This window comes from Lichenostomus cassidix, chromosome W (genome assembly GCF_008360975.1).
Source record: "Lichenostomus cassidix isolate B80296 chromosome W, HeHo_3.0, whole genome shotgun sequence".
NCBI classification, from domain to species: domain Eukaryota; kingdom Metazoa; phylum Chordata; class Aves; order Passeriformes; family Meliphagidae; genus Lichenostomus; species Lichenostomus cassidix.
The window spans coordinates 13,889,436-13,913,067 of record NC_139510.1 but is presented as its reverse complement, the minus strand read 5'-3'; the positions used below and the strand labels follow the sequence as shown (position 1 = coordinate 13,913,067).

The window sequence follows — 23,632 nt, the reverse complement described above, 5'->3', positions numbered from 1 at the left end:
CAAACAACCACACATGGCATACACTTACCACAACACAACAAACACTTCTTACAACCACAGCAACAAATTATAACAAAAATTCCAATACCAAACACTAATATACCAAAACTAATAATTCCTAACCATACCCAAATATTCATTCCAACTTTATTAAACCACTTGCTTCGTGTCTTCACCAGACAGTCCCCTCGCGGGGATCCGGAACCGTGGTTAAAAAGACCCCCACTCACTTTGCAGATCCAGACTATCTAGTCTGCATCTCATGCTCACACTCACACAAACACACAAACGCCGGTGTTAGCAGCAGTTCAAAAAGTTTCTCTCAGGATCCATTCGATCCATCCCCAGGATCGCTAGTGGGCTGCTCTATCAGCCAGCGAATTCCCCCCCTTGCCAGCTAGGGATGGCAAATTACCCTGCCGATTCCCAGTTCCCCTAGCCAGCTGCTTGCAAGCTTAACCCACTCAGGGACAAAGCTGGGCTCAGGGACATCTCTCTGCAACTTATCAGCAGCCCTAGCCACGTGTATACGACTTACAGGCTTGCCTATACCCAAAACATACTGTTTCTCTGCTATATCAGATGGCAATTTTTTGCCCCCGCAGTGACTGGCTGAGGAGCAGAGTTCCTCCAGGAAAATCCCAGGGCGCACCTAGGATGTCAGCCCCTCAGTCGATCCTGCAGCCAGGCAAACTTTGTCTCCTGGGTCGCCAAAATGAGGCACTGATTAACTCCACAACTCAAAGAGTTACAAAGTGGTATGTGTTTATTCCAGCACTGGAAGGTGCATGGGGGATAGCCCCCCCAAAAGCATGCACACCATCAGCAGCACTTCACTAGGTTTATATTAGGTTACAGGTTACATATGCATGAAGTTACACAAAGCCCTACACATATTCATTACCTATCCCTGCTTCGTATTATAATGAGCTCAAAGTTCATTTAAATATGCTCATGTAGGCACAGTGTCACTTGATTAATTGAGTCAGTGGGCTTCAAGGGTCATATGATAGAGTAACTGGAGTATTCCTTGAGATGAACTCTTCACCCTGCCTCCTTGTGCATGCTCCCTTGGTTCTTGGTCCAAGTCCAAACCTTGGAGCTGACTTGAGCCAATTCTGGGGTCTGAAAGCAGGATGTTCGGTCACAGTAGCTAATTTTTATCAATTATTTGGCATTCCTGCCTGTATCCTTCCTTTCTGCTTGGCAAGCACAAAAATCATTAAGCAAATGATATATTATTTTCAGCAAGCAGCTTTTAGTAAATCATTATCCAACCTCTGGCCTCCTAAATCAGTTCCAGAAAATTATTATCCAGTTTCTAGCCCCCTAAATCAAAGGAAGGAGAAGTACAGGGCTGGGCTTCGGTGGTGGCAGTGCATTCTCCCCACAGTAAGCAGCAGCTCGACTGTCCCCTTTGATGCCGAGAGAGAGACCCACTAGGAGCTGCACCCAGCCCCTTCCCCCGGCCCAAGTCTCACAGTATCTCTTCCCCTCCAAGAGAAAGCCATCAGATAAAAGAAGTGCACCCAGGTGCAGTCCTTCCCGCCCCCCCTCCTCATCTTTTGTCTCTCCTAAGTACCGATCATTATTGTCTCTTAGCAATGAATGGGACAAAATTCCCAAAGGAAAAATCCTAACCTCCAACAACAGTAAACTTTGGCAGAAGCAGCAGCATGCTGAGCAACTGCTCAGTGTTACAGATCACAGTTTTGAGAGGCGACTGTATCATCATATGTAGCTCAGAGGTGAAACCTTGAAGTATGACACATCTCTAAGGATTAACATGAAAGATCACTTACAACTAGATGACCACATTTTCACTCTTGACTATTCAAATATCTATGCTGGATTAAAACTTATTAAAGACTGAGAGGGAAGGTATATTCTCAAGAATGCTGTAAGGAAAGATACAAACTGATAAACAAACAAAAAATAGTCTTATTAGGAGAAGTAATAAAGATCTTCATTTGAAACTGTTTCTACTTTGGAAGTAGCAAACCAAGAAATAGGTATGCCAACAGAACTAGACTTCAGAATGTACTTGTTTCATATTTCCACAATATGGTCCCAGTGACTGGAAAAGGACAGCTGAGTTGCAAGAAATTGAATCACAGAATCATTTAGGTTGGAAAAGACCTCTAAGGTCGAGTCCGACCTTTGAACGATTACCACCTTGTCAACTAGACCAGAGCACTGAGTGCCATGTCCAGTTCTTCCTTGGACACGATTTGAACTGAAGTAAATGTAACAAAATTTTGAAATGGAAATTGAAGTAAATGTAACAAAATTTTTAAATTGAAATTGAAGTAAATGTAACAAAAGTCATCAGAATGTGAAAATGATGGAAGGAAGTCACAGTCATCTCTGTGACTGGGAGCAGAAGAGGCATGTGTCCCTTCAAGGTTACACAAGAATAAGCCTGTCCTTTTTAGAAAGCCTCAGGACAATTATATGCCCCAATGTATTTCACAGTGATTTTTATATAGAATTTTTTTTCTCACAAAACTACAAATTGTAACTTTGGATTTGGAGTTACCACTGGAGTTTATGCTTTACCAGTGAATTGGATCTAGGGTTCTTTGGATGGAAATAAACTTGTGATTTCTCTGAGACTGCACTGATTCTATTCTGGGTGGTCCCCTCTCAGTGTGTTTATGGTGGGGTTTTTTTTGTTTTGGTTGGTTGGTTGGTTTTGTTTGGGGTTTTTTGTTTTTTTGAAGCTCACTAGTTTGCTTTTTGCAGCATTTGCAGAGGGTAGAAATGATTAGTGAAGTCAACAGGTTGGAATTAAACAAAGCTGATCTGAGACCTGGTTAGTATGATGCATTTAAAGAAATCTGGTTGCAGGAGGATGGGGCACTCTTGGTAGACCATTCAGAATATATATTGCTTCAGAATATATATTACTGCAGTAGCATGATGCATATAGGCACACCAGCTGCAGACAGGGCTCCAGCCTCTGTATAAAATCCCTAAAAGTAGACACAGTGTACAAGCACATACTGAAAGCAATGTATGTTTGCTTCTTGAAGGGCACTGAAATGCAAGTTTGAGATGTAAGGGGGCATGAGTGCTGAATGAGCAGTCCTAGCTTTGTCCCCCAAAATTCCCTTAGGTGTTTCCCTCCTCTGCTGGAAATCGCTGACCACAAACACAGGTTGTCAAGCTCAAGTACTTTGAGGGAGAGGAGTTGGTCCTGGACTCTTGAATCTCTAGTCTAAGAAGCAGTTTTGGTTTTCCTGGCTGCAGCATTGATAACAAAGCATAATCTTTCAGTTTGATAACCAGCTGATTTCAGGGCTACTCCAAAACCCCACTTCAGTGTATCCCATATTCTAGTGCTTTTTGCTTTGGCAAAAGTGCCTGGAGAAAGGGGGTGTGTGAAGAGCTTTGAACCCCTCTACCACCATGAGGAGAGGTTCTTGCATAAACCAGTCCATCAGACCAAACATGATTTCTCAGGCTTTGTGTCCTAGAAGATAAATTCTTCCCCTGGAGATGAAAATGGGTAGAAATGCAGAACAAGGCCTTTTTTCCCCCCCCTCTTTTCTTCCCTCCCCCAATAGATGGAATTTGCCAAAATCCTAACATATATTCTCAAAATTGTTTTTCTATGAATAGATTTTTTTTGTTGTGGTGTTTTTTTGTTTGCTTGGGGTTTTTTTTTGTTTTGTTTTGTTTGTTTGTTTGCTTGCTTTTTTCAGTTTGAGCCCAAAGAAGGCTTTTCTGAAAGAAGTAGACAAGCTTTCAAGCTATCTATGTTGGCTTAAAAAGGTATTAAGGAAAGGCGATAAACATAGGCTCTTGGTCCAAAGTAATTTCTTGCAGTCTTTTCTAATTTGATTTAAAATGCAGGAAGATTTTGAAATGGATTAATTGAAAAGGGCAGAGTTCTAACTTTGCACTTCTGTTATCTTCAGTAAAGTAATGTAAAGTGGAGGATTGGTTCTGCCCTCTGGAAGCCTGATTCTGCAGAAATGGAGCAGGTTTACAGCAAGGAACATTATCGAGCCTTGTTAGTGTACTGAGAATGGGACCAAGTGTTGGGCATTGGTAGAAAAATCACATGCTCTTTTTAGCCAGTGTGCCATGTTGCTCGTATATGGTGGTGGTGTGGATAAGTGATTTAGGTCACTTAAAGAATCACCATCAAAAGTATAAGCAAAAGTGGTTTTAATATAAATTTATAAAAGTGCAACTTAAGAAAGTTTGATGGCAAGGTTCACTCTATTGCGTACTACATTCATGAAACATATGAAGGAAAATCAAGTCAGAATTGATTTAGAATCATTTACACAGAGACTGAAAATGGAAAAGGGTAAGACAGACCCTCCTATTGAGTCACAAGGTTCATAGTGGACCCCTTTGGTTTCTAAACTCCTGACAGAGCTTAGGTGTGACTAGGTCCAATTTTAGTATCAGACTTGGACAATGGTTTATGTCTAATGGAATTAGCTACATGGATTTCATTAGTATTAATTCAGCATACTATCAGTCACTTACCAAGGATCTGTTGTGAAATAAAGGGTCTCTCCACCTTAGGTAAGGAATCTTAAAAACTGAAAGGCATTCCAGCTCAAGGGGAGAGTCACTGGTGTGCAGTCCAGTTGCAATTTAGAGACAACTCAAATTGGACTCATCCAAAGATCTGTTGTTGATAAAAAGTGTCTTTGCCTCCAGGAGCAACCTTGAGAGGCGTCCCAGCTCAAGAGGAGATGACTGCCCTGCAGCCACACTGCCTAGCAGGGAGAGCTCAAAGGCAGCTCACTTAGACTGTCATATTTATGGGATAAAGTGGTTGGCTCATGGTCAAATTGCATACAATGGTGTCGTGGTTTGACCCTGGCTAAATGCCAGACACCTACGACATCTGCTCTCTCTGCTCTCTCCTGCCGCAGATGTGCAGGATGGAGAAAAAAGCTGTTCAATACACATACACTGGACTCATGAGTTGAGATAAAGCACTGGTGGGAGGAGATGCACCAAAGGCAAAACAGGCTCAAAACTCAAAGTTGCTTAGTGATTGTGATTTATTAACCTAACAGAGATGAAGATAAATGAGAAGTAAAAATAAGCTCTTCAGACACCTTTCCTTCACTCACCCCCCTCCCTCTTAAGATATAATTTTTCTGCTCACCCCCCCTCCCTCCTTCCAACCAACAGCTAGAGTAGGGGGCAGGGTATGGGGTTTTTTCTCAGTCCATAAATTCATTCACCACAATTCTATTACAAACACTGTTTCTCTGCTCACCCCCTTCCCCCTTTCCAACCAACAGCACGGGCAGGGGGCAGGGTAAGGGGTTTTTTTCTTTGGTCAATCTATCAGGGAGAGGGGTCCTCTACTTAGCCATGGAGTCCCTCCCACGAGAGACAGTCCTCTGCGAACTTCTTTGGCATGGGTCCAATCTCACGAGCAACATCCCACCTGAATTGTGCTGCAACATGAGTCTTCTTGTCCATAGGGTGCAGACTCCAAAGCTGAGGCCAGGCTGCTTCCATCCCGGGAGCAAGGCCTTTCTCTTTCTTGCAAGGCCTTTGCAGCTTTAACTCTTTATATGAGACTCCCACTGGATCACAGCTTCTTCCAGGCATCTGTTATGCATGGGAGACAGGAGTTTTATGAGTTTCAGCTCTTTGCTCAGGCTTTTAGCAGCAGGCAGTAACTCTTATTAGGGCGGCTAGCACCCTAAGACCCGGTCTTGTTCGCAACGTCCTTTATTAATGGCCGATTAAGTCTAATATGATATAAATTATCATTTATTAGACACAGAAAATTACAGACATAAAAACTTAGGAAAAACTACATACTTACACAGGAATAAAATGATTGCAAACTATGAATAGCTAAATTGCAATTATGGAAAGGTACCTATTCTTATTAATGGCTAGCAAGAATAATATAACTTAGGAACCAAATGTATCTTACCAGCCGATTGGTGGCGGAGAATACTTCAGAATCCTTTCACCAATTCCCAGGAAAGTAACCACAGAGTCTGCATCCAGACTCTGGGTAGAAGCTCCTTGCACATCTTCAGAGTGATGTAGGAAACCTCTACCTCTGGGATATTTTTGTGAGTTTTTATAGTTGTAAAAGTGTGCTTTTTGGTCACGTATTCATTTCTTTGTTTCTCTTTTCACATCCTCTCTCCATGCCAAAATATGAATTCAAGGTTAGAGGTCTCACGCCTTCGGGCGCCACGGGATAACCTCCTGCTGGGCTTCTGACCCCACTGGAGTTATCTGTGTTCCACCATGAAGCAGAAGGAGAGAGGGGAGGGGGAGGACATCCTGCCACAGCATCCACCTGCTCCTCTGGCATGGGCACCTCCCCACGGACTGTGGGTGGATCTCTGCACCCCTGTGGACTCCATGGGCTGCAGGGGGACCACCTGCTCCCTCCATGGTCTTCACCATGGCTGGCAGAGGGTTTTCAGCTCCAGTGCCTGGAGCACCTCCTCCCCCATCTTCTCCACTGACCTTGGTGTCTTCATGTTGTTCTCCCTTCACATATTTTCACCCCCTCCTCCTCCTCTAGCTAAAAAGAAGTGCGTAACTACTTTGTTTTGATTTTTTCTTAAATATGTTTTCACAGAGGTGTAACTAGCACCTCTAATTGGCCTAGACTTGGCCAGCAGCATGTCCATCACTTTCAGAGCCATCAGAGATTGGCTCTACTGGACTTGGTGAAAAACTTCCAGAACCTTCACACAGGACACACAGGAGCCATCTTTGTGCCACTCCCCACCCCTCAGACACTTCTTCAGGCCTACTACAACAGCTTTTGAGGGGTTTAAATTTCTCTTAGATGTTAAAGATACCTTGCTGATGTTCTGGGCTAAGCAAAACCACCACTGGGAAAGGTATGCATGAGACTCCTTGTACCCACAACTTTCTTTGTTCCTTGATAAATGCGTCTTGGAAAATCACACACTATTCATGTGTTAATTGCACAATCATGTTCCAAGCTCATATGAATCGATGCTCTCTGCTCCTTTGTGTTTCATAGAGCTACAGCTCAGACCTTTACCTTCTTTGGAGCCTATACCAAACTACTGCAGGTTTAGTTAAGGGGATTGAGTGAATCCATCACAGGTGTATGAAATGCAGTGCTTTGAGAGTAGAAAAGAGGTATGTGTTTCTCTTACTCCTCATGGTAAAAAAAAATAAATTAAGGGATGTCTCTAGGCAATGATTTTAAAATTATCACTATCATTCAGCCAGCATGTTACACAGAGCTTTGTGAACATGTAAAAGTCACAGTGACAGAATAAACAAGCCTACAATTATAATGAGAGGGGACACATCCTTCTTGACATATAATCTGTTTTTATAGAGTGCTGAAAGAAGAAATTATCCTTATGATGTCTATTCTGTAACTTCACATAAGTGTGTAATGTCTGCATCTCACATGTGGAAGCCTGATCAGACCACAAGTCTTCTTAGTATAGTAGACTTATTCCCAGATCCCTCCCATAAAACCCTTCCTCCCCAGCTGTAGCAAATTCTGTTCACTGGTACATAATGTTTATAGTTATCTTATTTGTGTGTTGTCCAACATGTGCACCCAGACTACAAGGAAACAGAAATACTTACAGTAAGTTCCCAAATACCTGTGTGCTTGCATTGGATCATGTTTCTGAAAATCTCCAGAAGTAGTCTTCCTTTGAGTACAGAAAATCATAGGTGATGAGTAAACTTGGGGTAAAGGAAGCAATCTGCATGCTTCTGCTGAGGTACAGAGTTTGACTATATCATACGGTTGGGCATTGAAAGGTTTTCATCCACTGGTAGGAGAGGGTATATTGGAAAGAATCTGGGTTGCTGGTTGTTGTTTTGAGGGTTAAAAAGTATGGTGAAAATCAGACTGTGCACTGCTTGGTTTCATCCTAACAGTGAGTAACTTCCCAGGGGCAGTCTAGAAAGCCTCTTGGATTAATTACATGGGGTATCCTGGTTCTGCACTAGCCAGCAACAGGATGTGGGGATGCAGAAGATGACCATAACCTCAGCCTCTGGATTTTCCCCTTTAGGTAACGCACCAAAATTTCCCAGCGTCTAAAGTGCCCAAAAACACCAGCTGCACAAAGCAGTCAGGTGACCCTGCTCCTGAACTACAGCAGGCCCTCTCTGCTAGTGAGAGACAGTGCATAGAGACAGTTGTCAACATGGGATATGCACCTGAGGACGTCCTGAAAGCCATGAAGAAGAAGGGGCAGAACATAGACCAGGTAAGAGCTTGTGCTATGGGGAAGAACCCCTTGACTGGATACTGATTCTGCTGAGAAACAAACCTGGGTTTGCAAAATGTATAGGGGGAATATATTTATTCTAACAAGGGGTTGCAGCCTGTAACTGCTGCAATGTTAACCACTAGAGAAGTTGTCAACTGCTAGTAAAGGCTCCCAAAACCAAAGAAAAGAGTGTCTGCACTTGTTTCTGGTGAGAGACTGAGTCAGCCACACCTGTGAGTGCTGGGTCAGAGCTGCACTGAGCTTGGGATGGGTCCTTAGCTCCACATGAAGCTGGGAGAGGTACTGGGTCTTCCCAGGAGCCACAAAACCATCCGAAGGAAGCTTAGCATGGCTCTATGCCATGCTTAGTGCCGTGTGGCAAAAAAAACCCAACCAACTTCCCTTGTTCTGAGCATGGGTTGCAATGCTGATGTCTCTCCTTGTAGAGAGGGATTTGCCCCTGCAGGCTTACAACATCCCTGAAAGGCTCTTGCAAGACACCACTGACCAACTTTCTTTTGTGTGCTGTGTTGCTTCCTGCCTCATGTGTTGCCTCAAACACTTGCTAAAACCAGGTCACTGAACATTCAGTGCTGCAGGGTGAAGCGTGGCTCTGGGTCTTGGATCCACTTCAAACGTTTTAAAGCAGGAAGAGTGTGGCCAAACTTTCTGTGTGGGAAACCCTAGGTGGACTGTGTGCAGAGCATTGCCTGACAAGACCATGCCTGTTGCCTGGGGAGGAGAAGCGTCCCAGTGACTCCTTGCAGAGCTGAGCTGCTTGCCCACTACCTACACATTGAAAGTGATTTAAACTGTATGCTGGAGTGAACTGTAGTATGAAATGAAAAAAATGTCCTGCAGGATGGTTGTTTTAAATCCTGCTGGATTTGCCAGCTATGTTATTTTGTGTACCTAGCATTACCTATCAGACCTTTCCCCCTACCTCTCAAAACTGAGGACAGATAAGTAATTTGGCAGCGGTTTCTGTACGTGTGAGCTGGGATTTGCAGCTCACTCACCAGTATGCTGAGTTGATCTTTAAAGGCTGAATGCTTTCAGATTGTATTAGCTCTTGTGGCTGGCTGAAAGGAAGCTAAAAGCTGAGACATCTTGACTGTTGAATCTACAGTTTCATCTTAAAAACTTGTAGTATAAAAAGCACAGTTAAACTTCTAAAGATTGGCTTGTGAGACTATTTTGATTAGAGCGGAAAATTATGTTCAGAGCGGGTGGGAGAACACAGGAGGACAGAAGGGTTCATCTGCTTTCTCTGAACAAGTTCTTGCATAAAGACTGTCTCAGATCTATTAGGAAGGACTTTATCTGAGTGCCTGGGGTAAAGTCGTGCTGAGCCACTCTGCATGTACAAAGATGGTATTCAGCCATGTGCTACAAATGCTGCTCTGCAAGCTTAGTTTCTTTTCTTCATTCCCCACAGGTTTTGGATTACCTGTTTGTACATGGACAGCTTTGTGAGAGGGGCTTTGATCCACTTCTTGTTGAAGCAGCTTTGGAAATGCACCAGTGTTCAGAGGAGAAGGTAAGGGCACAATGTGTGCAGCAATAGAGAGAATGTGCAGTCCCTCTGGCTGATGTAATTCTGGCTTTTGTGGTAATGCTGCCTTGTTTCCAAAATTGACTGCTGAAGGACATCCCTGTGCTGATAAAGTGAATATGTGTTAAAGCATTAGAATTATACCGTGTTCCTTTATCATTCTCACTTGCATGCATTTTTATGGGGGCAGGATTTTTTCAAGACCCTGCTTATTCTGGTTGTAATGTTTTGAACCCAGAGTTCTCATGTGCTTGGTACAGAGGCAGGTAATTTCAGAAGCAGCAAATTATCTTTCAAAACCTGCCAGCCTCCCCTGGCTGTGAATTTTCTACCTTGTACAAATGCATCTACCTGGATGCTCAGCAAATTGGGTTAGTGTTCTCCCTGAAAGAAGATGGAAAATGTTTTTTGGGGTCTGGTTCATTGTTTGGCTGTTTTACAAACACCAAAAGTACAGAGGCAGGAGCGAGTAGCCAGCTTGGAAGACACCAGGATCTTTTAAATTTTGGTTGTCTGTTGTGTGCCCAGTTATTATATGAAATCTTTAGAGGTACAACCCAACCCCCCAGACATAGAATTATAGAATAGTTTGGGTTGGAAGGGATCATAAAGATCATCTAGTTCAAATACCCTCCTTCCCCTATGGGCAGGGGCACCTGGAAGGTGCTCAAAGCCCCATCCAGCCTGGCCTTGAACACTTCCAGGGATGAAGCATCCACAACTTCTCTCGGCAACCTGTTCCAGTGTCTGACCACCTTCATAGTAAAGCATTTCTTCCTAATATCGAACATAAACCTACCCTCTTTCATCTTAAAGCCATTCCCCCTTGTCCTATCACTCCATGCCCTTGTAAGAAATCATTCTCCAGCTCTCTTGTAGCCCCTTTAGGTACTGGAAGGCAGCTACAAGATCTCCCCAGAGCCTTCTCAAGGCTGAGCAATACCAACTGTCTCAGCCTGTCTTCATAGGAGAGATGGTCCAGCCCTCTGATTATTTTCATGGCCTCCTCTGGACTTGTTCCAACAGGTCCACATCTTTTGTGTGCTGGGGACCCCAGAGCTGGATGCAGTACTCCAGATGGAGCCTCACCAGAGCAGAGTAGAGGGGGAGAATCACCTGCCTTGACCTGCTGCCCACACTGCTTTTGATGCAACCCAGGATACACTTGGCTTTCTGGGCTGCAAATGCATATTGCTGGCTCATGTCCAGCCTCTCATACACCAGCACCCCCAAGTCCTTCTCAGCAGAGCTGCTCTCAATATATTCATCCCTCAGCCTGGATTGATCCCAGTTTTTGCCCTGACCCAGGTGCAGGACCTTGCACTTGGACTTGTTGAACTTCATGATGTTTGCACAGGCCTCGGCATCACACCTGTCAATGTCCCTCTGAATGGCATCCCTTCTGCACCACACAGCTTGGTCTCATCAGGAAACTTGCTGAGGGTGTGCTCAATTCCCCTATCCATGTCACCAACAAAGATGTTAAACAGCACCAGACCCAATACCAACCCCTGAGGAACATCACCCCTGACTGGTCTCCACTTGGACATTGAGCCCTTGACTGCAACTCTTTGAGTGTGTCTGTCCAGCCAATTCCTTATGCACCGTGTGGTACACCCATCAAATCCATGTCTCTCCAGTTTAGAGAAAAGGATGTCATGTGGGACAGTGTCAAATGCTTTGCACAAGTCCAGATAGATGATGTCAGTCACTATTGACATCATATATATGCCTTCCTGCCTTTCTTGGACTTGGTGATAAGCTTGCAAACAGAGGAACAACAGTGTGAAGATGGGAGCAGTGATGTAGTTCAGTAAATGAATTTGCTACTGGCTTAACCCCAAAACTGGAAATGGCTAATCTCCTGATCGTCCGTCTCAACCGATTTTGTTTTGGTTTGGTTTTGTCATCATTTTTCATCCCTCCCCACAAAGTGGAGTGGAGGTCCTGTAAATTGCAGAGAGTTCATAAAAGTCTGATCAGTCATTCACTTGTTACTTTATTTATTTTTAATTCAGGGAGGATTTGTGGTTTATGTTGGTAGCATTGTACACAGTGTGTCCAATAGGATTTGTGCTAATCCCACAAGTTTGTCCTAGATCTGAAGAGCCATTTGATATCATGGGCTACTGTGCTGTTCCCAAAGTCAAAGTAACTTTAAAAAAAATCAGATGTAACAGTAGTTGGTAGATGTGGGGGAGCAGGGTGACATTAATCAGAGTCTGTTAGGCCAGGCTGATAAATTTCCTACTGGGAGAGACACCCCCACAGACTGAGCTTTGATGACCTTGCTGAAGAGGATTTTGGAAATGCAGGACTGCAAACACAGGGAACCGAAGGTGAGGCTCCATGGGCTACTGCACCCAGAGCACTGCTGACTGTGGTGTAGTCAAGATCTGGTTATTAAAGTTATTTGAAATGCCTCTGCCTGAATTAAGGAGCAAACGAGACCATATGCCAAAGTCAATAGTATGGGTTTTATTTGATAGTAAATATGAGAGAGAGAGAGAGAGAGAAAAAGAAAGAAAGAAAGAGAGAGAAAATAGGTGGGGAGGGCAGAAAGAGAGTGACAGAGACAGAATAAAGAAAATATCACCACCATCATGGATCCCAACAATGTTACATTGATCCTCTCCAGCTGGTCTTCTTGGTGTTGATGGTCCCCCCGAAAAGCATAGAATCCGATGGGTTAATATATGTCCAGGCTAGGTAGGAAAACCCAGGCACGTCCCGGGGCGGGGGGTGGTGGGGGTGCTTGCCATTGTGTCTTTCAACAGATTCCGGATTTGTTGCATCACGTGCAGTCCTGTGGTGCAAGGCCTCAGGAATTACTCTGGGGGACATTTTGGGGGGTCTTTAATGGATTAAGCCCCCCCTCAGTTGCTTCTCATGTGAATGTCCTGTGGATCCGTGGGTATAGTGTCCCCGGGGTTGGGGGTTCCATAGCCAGTTTGAGTAAGGGAGGATGGGTTCACTGCCTCTGAGCAGAGGTTACGACACAACAAAACCTCCTCCCTCCACCTCGGTTGGGGGGGGGGAAATCTGTGCAAACCTGCTCCCAGAAAATGGGTCTGTGGGCTACGGCCTCCCCCACCCCAAAGCAAGCCAGAGATGATTCTTAGCACAGTTGCTGGGTTTGGCTCGCATTCTTTTCCTTGTTTACTTGTTTACTTCTCCCCGGGCCTGAGATGATTGAAGGATGGGTTTCCCTTTATCTAATCTCAGCAGTTTGACCTTCAGTCCAAAGTTCCAGTCAGGCATTCTTTAAGGAGGGGTCGGCTTCCATGGCTTCTTTATACAGTTTTGGTATAATAAACAAAACTTTATATCAATGCTTAAGGCATTAATCATTTCAGTCCCTGACAGGTGTGAGCAGACTTTCTCCAACCGTTGGAATGGGCTGTACTTGGGGTGTAGAAATCCACCCTATGGGGTGCCCAGTCACAGAAGACTGGCTGTGTGCTAAACCTCCACTGAGCACTGATCCTCTTTTCTCTTGCAAATAATGGACTGTCTGTGTCTTTCAGATGACAGAGCTTCTCCAACTAATGAGTCAATTTAAAGAAATGGGCTTTGAACTAAAAGACATTAAGGAGGTCTTATTACTACATAACAATAACCAACAGAAGGCTTTGGAAGATCTGATGGCCCGTGCAGGAGCCAGCTGAAAACACATTCCTGGATTCTCATCATGCAACAGAGCAGGACCAGCCCCACCACCTTCACATCCAGGGTGACTTAATCTCAGCAAAGAGTCTGGCTTTTTGCATATAAGGGAGAGTGTCTGAGCAAGCCTGCCCATGTGCATCACTCCAGCATTTCTCTTTTCACTGAGAGCCAACTTTCTTTCTTAAATTAAATTTTTTAAGCATCCTTTCCTAAGTTTCCTTTTTTCCTGCTTGGCCACAGAGAGTTTAGACTGCCCAGCCTCCACTGAAATTGTACATAGGTAGAGATAGGGTAGTTTCTCCCACTCACCTTTGCACTGGAGTTGAACAAAATAACATTAAGTTGGTTCTGAAACTAGGATGCTTTGGTTTTTTGAAGCTACTTTCATGGTGTCTGCTTGTACTGAATTACTTGATTGTGTCATAGTCCAGATTAACTGGTTATGTTTGACCTTTAGTGCAATGGAGTTTAATTTTTGGGGGGAAAAGTTAGTCTGCAGCTTAGTAAAACACTGGTTCAGAAACTGTCGCTATGCATAATGAGAGAACGTGTTCCTCTTGGGATTTTTTACCCATGCATCTAACACTTCTGCCAGACATGAGCATTCAGTGCTGAGTGGTGTGTAAGTTCCCTTGAAACAGGTAAGCTGTGAACTCTGTCTGGAATTGCAACTTATGTTGGTTCTTGAACCTGAAGGCAGAGAGCTGGAGCTTAGTATTCTTAACCCCCCAGGTTTGTAGGATGTTTAAGGCAATGCTCTGCTAGGAAATCAGTTATCTTTTTTTTTAAATAATACTCAGTGTAATGCAGGAGGTTCCTTTCAAAAACTTTCTTTAAAAGAGCTATACTCACAGCATTAGTTCTATTTCTCACACTGCTATGGAATTACATAATATCTACTACTAGAAATCAAGTTTTGGGTTGGTTTTGATAGTTAAAGTTCTAAATACTTAAAATATCAACAGTCTTGAGGAATCTTTAAAGTAATTCACTAAATATTTTGATTCTGAAGAAGAAAAACTAATAAAACCCTCAATATAACTCCCAGTGTCATGGTTCCCATCTCTCATGCTCTTTGGCTTCAACAAATGAACAACTTGCTGGATCCTGCCTGCCCAGGTGCTGCCTGCTCCTGTAGGCACACGTGAATAGTGTGTTGGGCAGAACAACCAGAGGTCTCCAGGCAGATAGCTGCAGTGGTGCAAAAACCAAGCCTAGGGATCCAAACTCGTTTTACAGCATAGAGCTGGGAGCATTGAAAACTTAGGCAGGGAAAAACTACTTGGCTCATTTCCTCAGTTTAAGTTTTCCAGTAGGAGGTTTTATCTCATCAGGACCCTGAAGGAGATTACATTTGTCTCTATTATGTTGTTAACTTTATATGACCAAAACTTGTGATTTGGGTCCAGTGTTAACACTGGACTGTGAGGTTCTCAACTATGTTAATTACCTTTACTTAAAACAAAATGATGCTGACAAAATATGTACCTGGTAAGTATCTAGGAGGTGTGGAGATGAACGATGAGTAGGACCAGGACAGATTGCCTTGCACGTATCCCATAGTATTGATCTTCACCAGCTTCTATTAGTAGGACTGAAATTAAAACTTATCTAAGAAGGACATTCAGCAGCTGCTGCCTCTGTGGGTGCAGGTAAAGCAGTTGCCCAGCTTTCCTTCCCAGGTGAGAAATGTGGCAGTTTGAAATGAAGAAATGGGGTTCCTGAATAATCAGAAAAGCTGGAAAACAAAACTTGAACTGCTTTACTGTCACTGCTGAAAGCATTCAGTTGTGTTGCTTTTTCAGTTTTCTCACAATTAATATCCAAACAAATCTGTCTGGTACTAGACAATCCTGAAATGGCAAGAAGTCTTGCCAGCAAAGAACCAACTATTTAGACCAAACTTCTGAATAAAATAATTTCTTCAGTTGTGTTAACGTGTGTTAAGTTTTTCCAGTCTCCCCACTACAGTAACCACTCTGCTTATGGAGACTGTTGTAGAGGTGAGAGCAGAGAAGTGAAAATGGAAAGTGATACCTGTAAACTGGTGGTCTCCTTCCAAAAAGATGTACCTCTCTGTGTCTTCCCTGGTGACACTGCTCTTGCTTTGTCAGTGAGGTTTCTGGATTTACATCTGTATTGGGTTTGCATGGCCAGATTTTGGTAGAAGAGGGGCTACGCACGTGGCTTCTGTGAGGAGATGCCAAAATCTTACCTCATGTCCCATAGAGCCAATGCCAGCTGGTTCCAAGATGTGCCCATTGCTGTCCAAAGCTAAGTCAATTGGGAATGGTGATAACTTCTGTGATAACATATTTGGAAAGGGAAAAAATCTGGAACAGCAGCAAAAAAGATCTGAGAATATGTGAGAAACAACTCTGCAAATACCAAGGTCAGTAAAGAAGGAGGGGGAGGACGTCCACTAGGGGCTGGAGCAGAGATTCCACTGCAGCCTGTGGTGAAGACCATGGTGAAGCAGGTTGTTCCCCTGCAGCCACAGTGAAGGAGATATCCACCCTGCACCCTGTGGAAGACCCCATGCCAGAGCAGGTGGATGCTCAAAGGAGGCCGTGACCCTGTGGGAAGCCCACACTGGAGCTGGGTCCTGGCAGGACCTGTGGCCCTGTGGAGAGGAGTTCACACTGGAGCAGGTTTTCTGGCAGGGTTTTGACCCTATGGGGGACCTAGGCTGAAGCAGCCTGTTCCTGAAGGACTACATCCCATGGAAAGGACCCATGCTGGAGAAGTTTGTGGAGGACTGTCTCCCATGAGTGGGACCCCATGCTGGAGCAGGGGAAGAATGAGGAGGAAGGAGCAGCAGAGATGACATGTGATGAACTGACTGCAACCCCCATCCTCCTTGAGCTGATTAGAGGGGAGGAGGTAGGGAATTTGAGAGTGAAGTTGAGCCTGAGAAGGGTAGGGTGTTTTAAGGATTGTTTTTTATTTCTCACTAGTCTACCCTGATTTGATTGGCAATCAATTAAATAATCTCCTCAAGTCAAGTCTGTTTTGCCTGTGACAGTAATTGCCGAGTGATCTCACTGTCCTTATCTCTGCCCTTCAGCCTTTTGTATTTTCTCCTGCCCTGTTCTGTTGTAGAGGGGGAAAGACAGAGCAGCTTGGGGATAATTAACCTGGTGACTTAGGGGAAAGGCAGTTCTGAAGAAACATATAACAAATGACACAATGTAATGAAACTTGAATATTGTTTTGGGCACTGTGCATTGTTAGTTACTCTGGTATTGTTGTTCCTTCCTGTCAAGTTATGAACAAAACTGAGCCTGGATGGGGGGAGGTCCTGCTGATAACTGGTGTGAGGTTGGGCTCTGCCCTGCTGCTAGCTCATGAGATCACAGAATCACAGATGATGACTGCATCCCCAGTGACACTTGAGGCCTTAGGGCTTTTCCTTAGGTTCTTGGGATCAGATTGATTTATGTACCTGATTTATGTACCTGGCACTACTTTATCAGACATTGTTTTGCCTTCTTGTGCTAGCTGCTGCCAGATACTGAGGTCTGGGTGCCTTGGTGGAAAGGTTTGTGAGGAGAAGTATAGAGGCAGAGACAAAATTGGTGGTTGTGCTTTGGCCAGAGACCCCCTGAGCTGCCTCCTGATGGTTCTGGACAGCAGCAGCTTGGTAAGGACTCTGATGCTGAAGAGCAATCAATCACCCATATGGCAGCTGAGAGCTCTCACTCTGCATAAGGCTGGAGACCCGGTGGGGTGAGAGGTGCTGCTGTGGTTGTTGCCTTGTTTGAGGGTGACTTTGTTTAGGGATCCTACAATCTGTCAGATGGTTGGAGTATGCCTCAAGGCTTTCTTCAGCTGGCCTTGTGGCTCCTGCAGCAGCTGGAATACCCCTGGGCAGTGCAGGTCACCAGCCCCAGAGCCTGTGTCAGCAGTTTTTCTGCACAGCATGTGGCTAGGCAGCTCTCCATGCTGGGGAGACTTCAGGCTTCTGCCAGCAATGCAGCAAAACCTCTTGCAAGGGTCATTTTGCTGCTGCCAAAGGCTGATCGGGTCAGCTACATATGGCTAGGGGTTGGAGGACAGCTTCCAAAATATCAGCTATGTCATCAGGCCGGGTGTGAAGGTGATCTTGTACTGATTTCTAGCCCCAGTTAATCTTTTACAATCAAACATTTTTACAGGTATTTTGAAAAAATTTACTTTAAAACAAATGTTACCAGACTTCTGTAGTAAATTGAATTTTATTTTAAATTATGTCAATTATTCAAATAAAGTATCAAGCATCTGCCATGAGAATTAATAGTCTTTGTTGCACCTGAATACAAAACTGAACCCATTTTAGTTCAGTATTTATTTAATTGTACATGGCCAGGCTTTGCCAATCTCTGAGACTTCTGTAATGACACGCTTTTACATATGTTCCTCAAGTTGAAATGAAAACCTTTCATATCAGGTCAGTATAATATCAAACAACAGGAAGGGGATGACACTTTTAAAATGTTTTATTAGAAGATTTTCACACAAAAATTAAAGTAGCATCTAGGTAAGAACCTGTCTTGGTTTGAAAGACAGGTGTCTGCCAAGGAAGGTTGGAACCTCCCTTGGAATAGAGAATATGACTCCCCTCCGAATTGTTTTAACTTTGAAATTAAGGGGCTTTCAGGTAAAGATATGGGAAAAGGAATAACAGTTCTTTACTAGTATTTATAACAAGGCAAACAAGCAACAACAAATGAAAACCAGAAACCCAGTAACAGCCTTCTCTGGGCTGTCACATGCTCTCTTCCTTGGTGCAGTTATGGTCACAGCCGGCAGGGGCGCTGCTGGCTTCCGGCCGGGCAGGGCAGGTGCGAATATTCCCCCGCGGCTGCAGGGGGCGCTGTGGCGCGAGCTCAGCTCCTTCTCTCACTTGAAGAATGGCGGGTGGGCAGAATGGTGGAACGGGCTGTAGCAGGGACCTCAGAGAACTAAGCTGGAACGGTAGGGCTGGTTCATCCGGGGTAGCAAGCAAAAGCTAGCAGAAACTCCGCAGCTATGGCAGGAGCCACAGTGTGTCCCGGCAGGCACGGGGTGTTGGGTTACAGTGCAGCAAAATAACCGGAGCAGTAGCAGAAAAACGCCAGGAGTTGAGCGGGGATGCTCTCCCCTGGATGGCTCACCAGCGGTGGCTAGTCCCTGGGTCAGGTTGTGCAGAGGTGGAGTGGCCCCCGGCAGGGGACAGGGTACCTCGGTCCCGGGTCCCGGCGCAGCATGCACTGGCTCGGGGCTCCCAAAACAGCAGAGAGGCAGAGAAAACCAAGCCAGTAAACCCAGTCACAGTGCCGAAGGGCAAAGGAACAAAAAGAAACAAGCAAACTCACATGCAACAGTATCTCTCCTCAGAGAGACCCGTACTGCCTTTCAGCTTGACTCCCTGCACGGACGGAAAAAGTGAAGCTCTCCTTTCCTCCCCCCAACTACTCACAGGAAATCCAGGGCTGGCTCCCACCTATCGCGAGATCGCCGGGGAAGCGAGCATCCCACATACAAAAAAAAAGAAAAAAACCGAACAAAGATGGGATGGGATGGGATGGGATGGGATGGGATGGGATGGGATGGGATGGGATGGGATGGGATGGGATGGGATGGGATAAAAAATACATTCCCGAGACAGAACCCTAAGAGTGGAGAGGAAAACATTACCATTTTTGACAACAGCTTTGGTAGTTTCTGTTGCATATTGCGAGCCCACATTTGGTATCTCGGGTATGCAACACTTCAAGCATGTCTGTAATCTTTTTATTGAAAAGGATGGGTGGATTTTCACATACAGGGCTGCTAATATTTTTCTTTATTTTTCAGTCAAGTCTCACATTCAGTAGGGAAAATTTAAATTCTGAGAATAGACTAATTATAAAATCTCACATTTAATGAGGTATAGTCTTGTGCATTGGCTGAATGGCTCCAGTTTAAAAAACATTATTAGACCTTGGAAAACTGCTTTTTTGTTTTGTTGTTTTGTTTATTTGAGGGATTTTTTTGTTTGTTTCTTGGTGTTCCTGGACATTCCTCCAGGGAGCAAATAGTTCCTGCTCAGAGAACTTGCATTGCAGCTCAAATCTGCCAGACAGACTTGCCTTTTTCACAGTAGACTGAATAGGAATCACAGGTGACTTAAATCTGACATCTGACTTAAATCCCATCTCCTTTGCTTATGGAAATTTTTGGTCACTCATCTGTCTTGTCACAACTACCTCTGAAAATACTGAGGTTAGGACACAGCACTATTAGTTGTGTGAATGGTTCTTCTTTGTATGTTGTTTTAGAAATGACCAGCTTGGATAAGAGACTGAAAATGCTTGTGAATGTACTTTGCTAAGCTGCTCTTAAAAAAAAAAAAAAAAAAAAAAAGGAAATTATAATCAACCAATACTCATCTCCCAAATATCAGAGCATGTGGATGGAAAGTTTTCCTCCCTCTCACTGCATTACTGGCTGGGCATCTCATTTTCCTGTCACCTGTGCACATGTCCTACAGTCCGACATTTTTTTCAGCTCCAAACTAAGTTGCAGAACTCCTCAGCAGCTCCCTGATATCCCTGTTGTTATAAATATATCCTAATATAGTGTTGGCTTTTCGTAGATATTCATTGTGTGTATGGTTTTATTCTTTTTACAGAAGTAGTCATAAAGATAGAGGTATATAACCAATGTTTTAATTTCTGTTATAAACTAGATTTCGATATTGTAATAAAAGTAGTTTAAAGGACTTTCCTTTACTAACCACACTACCTGCTTGACTGGATAACACCCAAAAAGAAGACCTGCCACTGATACCTGACTATCAGCCTATAACCAGATGCAAAGACTAAGGACCCAAGCCCAAACTGGGAGGCGATAACCAAGGCTGGAAGAAACCACAGCCGAAAAAGCGCATGCTCTAAAAAGGCGGAACCAAGGAGGAGCCATGCAAAATAGTTCTTGGAACATGCAAAATAGTTTTGAGAAAAGTTTGAATATGCATGAATAGGCATGAAACTGACGCAATACAAAGAGTATTTAAGGAGACTCCCTCAATAGCAGGTGTGCTTTTTGGCCCCGGGCCAAGCACCCAGCGCTGCTTCTTTGCTTTATTGTTTGGTGTCCCCTATTGTCTTTTATTAAACCTTTTAAATTTCAACAGGAGAGTGAAGTGTGTTTTTCACAATTGGGGGCTCGCCCGGGAGGAGACCTCACCTCTGACACTTTCGAAGAGCCGGAGCAGGGGAAGGTGCCCCCCCCGCCGCGTTTGGTGGACCGCTCCCCTCTTCTAGGGTGAATCGGCGGTCGCAGGTCGCCATCCCGTGGACAAGAAGGGACCCATAAAGCAAAGACAAAGACTCCCTAAACAGACCGCGGTGGTAAAAAGCCCAAAATTCTAAGTGCACGAAGACCCGGACAAGAAAAAGGATTGTAAGTATTGTCGGGGGGGCAGGTTACGGGAGATTGATTGGTGTGTGTGTGAGACGCGAGCTGGCTACCAGACTTGCGAAGCGAATGAGGGGTCTCTGATACTGCGGTTCCGCTGTTTCGCGAGAAACACGGCCAGGAAAGAGACGAAGCGCAAGGAAAAAGGAGTGAATGTTCCCCCGGGGAAAACTGAGACTGGGTTCCAGGGAGGGGTTAAGACCCCTAGGAAAAGGGAGCAAAAAGTTTTCTAGCACAATCCACTAGGAAACGGGACTGGAAAACGGGAATAAAGAGTCCCCAATTTTAAAAAGGTGCCAGATTGAGGGGGGGTAAAATAAAAAAAAGGGATAAGAAAATTCCTGTGAGACGGGACGTGTAGAATTAAGAAGGATAGGAAAATCCTATAAGACGTGAAGTGTAGAATTGAAGGTTAAAGGAAATATCCTAAGATTACCACTCCCAAGAGCATCTGGAGTTGGCCAACAATATTTTGAAATTTCATTATCCCTAAAAGTTAAATACCCATGGGTAAAATATTTTTTTGTGTTGTTGTGAGTGAGAATGAGTGAGACAGAAAAATAAAAATAATAAATGAGTGAATGTGAATGAGTGAAAAGTGTATGTTATTATTAAGAAAAGAGAAGTTTTCTGTACTGTGAGGGGTGGCTGGTGTTTAAGTTATTAAAAAGAGTAAAAGCTAGGGACAAATATATATATATATATATAAAAAAGAAGAAAGGCTTGAAAAGATGGGGCAGGAAATAAGTAAGACAAGAAAAGAAACAAGTAAAGAGGTCCTGACAGATATACCTCAAGATAGCCCCTTAGGAATAAAATTAGGAAACTGGGACAAAAATCCCCACACAAAAGAAAAAGATAAAGTGAAAGTGATTCAATATTGTATGATAAAATGGACAAAAGGAAAAATAAGATCAGATCACGTTTATTGGCCCCGATATGGATCATCTGAAGCTTGGATTTGTGAAGCCTTAAAAATATTTGTAAATTCTAAAAACCCAGTTAATTCAGAGGAGCAGGAATATGCTTCCTGCTGGGTTGAAGAACAGGAAACTCTAAAAGTATCAGTTTTTAAATTCTCGGAGGTTCCGGAGACAGATAAAAAGAAAGAAATAGAAAAAGGCTGGGATCCATTACAGGTCCTCCCGCCGCCTTACCATGTGCCTCTGCCGGCTCCAGCCCCGTTTCCCCCTGCAGCTATAGTCCCGCTGGCACCGGCAGTACCAGTACATGTTGAACCCTCTATTCCAAGAAACCCGGAGTCTTGCCACGCTGTAAACTAGGTGGGCAATTTTCCCTCACTACTTCCTTCTTCCGGTTTACCTAACCCGGAGGGTTTCAATTCTATGATACACACTTCCGGTTTACCTAACCCAGAGGGTTTCAATTCTATGATACACACTTCCGGTTTACCTAACACGGAGGGTTTCAACTCTGTGATACAAACTTCCGGTCCTCCAACATCGGAAGTTCCGGGAGTAATAAAAAAACCTGCTGCTACCCCAAAACGATTGAAAACAAATACTATGTCCCTAGTAGATGAAGGAGCTCCTTACCAGAATACTCGAAAAAACTCATTTAAAACTCAAGGACAGTCTGATGAACCCTCTCCTGCCACCACCCCAAAACACGGAAGAAAAGTTTCTTCTAAGGTTATGATGATAGAAGAACAAGAAGGGTGGGATCATAAATTCAGTTTATTTCCTTTAAGGGAGGTTCCCATGGGAGGGGCTCAAGGAGGAATAGGTTTTGTTAACGCTCCCTTGACCTCTTCAGAGGTTAGAAATTTTAAAAAAGAAATTAAAGGATTATTAGAGGATCCAATAGGCACAGCAGAACAACTGGACCAGTTTTTGGGTCCAAACATTTATACCTGGGAAGAAATGCAGTCAATAATGGGCATTATATTTTCCCAAGAGGAAAGACAGATGATTAGAGCTGCTGGAATAAAAAATTTGGGAAAGAGAAAATCAACTTGGCCCACCAGGGGATCATAAAATGCCAATAGCACCCCCTAACTGGAACCACAATGAAGAAGCAGGACGAGGGAATATGAGAGATTATCGTAATCTGATAATTAAAGGGATAAAAGAAGCAGCACCCCAAGGGCAAAATGTGAGCAAAGCCTTTGATGGACAACAAGGGAAGGAGGAAACCCCAACAGAATTTTTAGAGAGACTTAAAAAAAATATGAGGCAATACTCTGGAATAGACCCTGATAGTCTAGCAGGACAAGCTTTATTAAAAGTAAATTTTGTCACTCATGCCTGGCCAGACATTAGAAAAAAGTTAGAGAAAATTGAGGATTGGCAAGACAAGGGATTAAATGAGTTACTAAAGGAAGCTCAAAAAGTTTATGTACGAAGGGATGAAGAAAAAGCCAAAGTAAAGGCTAAAATTATGGTAGCCACCATGCGAGAAAGCAATTCCCATAGGAATACGGCATCTCCAGCTACCATTCCTAAATATTCCGGGTTTAGGGAAAAAGAGAGGGGGAGAAATAAGACCCAAGCACAAACCAAACCTCGAGAGCAAACCAAAAATGTCTGTTTTCATTGTGGGGAAGAGGGGCATTATAAGAGAGAATGCCCACACTTAAAAAAGGATCTAAGAATTTTCCAAGAAATGCAATCAGAGGAATCAGCAGATTAGGGGTGTCAAAGGCTCTATCTTTTGGGGGACAAATACCATCTAGAGCCTTTGATAACCTTGAACGTAGGTCCCCAGGGTGAGGCATTAGAATTTATAGTTG

At 43.9% G+C, this 23,632-nt stretch overlaps 1 protein-coding gene and 1 long non-coding RNA gene across 5 annotated transcripts in view; both read left to right on the top strand.

Moving 5' to 3' along the window:
- The window catches only part of LOC146425545 (ubiquitin-associated protein 1-like), a 97,354-nt gene extending 79,624 nt beyond the window's left edge, over positions 1–17,730 (top strand). For all 4 annotated transcript variants that reach the window (XM_085041628.1, XM_085041626.1, XM_085041625.1 and 1 more), the window contains exons 5-7: positions 8,034–8,231; positions 9,673–9,774; positions 13,317–17,730. In XM_085041628.1, coding sequence (XP_084897754.1) covers positions 8,034–8,231; positions 9,673–9,774; positions 13,317–13,457 — 441 coding nt within the window. In that variant the 3' untranslated portion in view covers positions 13,458–17,730. The remainder of the gene's footprint in view (positions 1–8,033; positions 8,232–9,672; positions 9,775–13,316) is intronic.
- The window catches only part of LOC146425541 (uncharacterized), a 384,874-nt gene that overhangs the window by 246,335 nt on the left and 114,907 nt on the right, over positions 1–23,632 (top strand). The window lies entirely within an intron of this gene.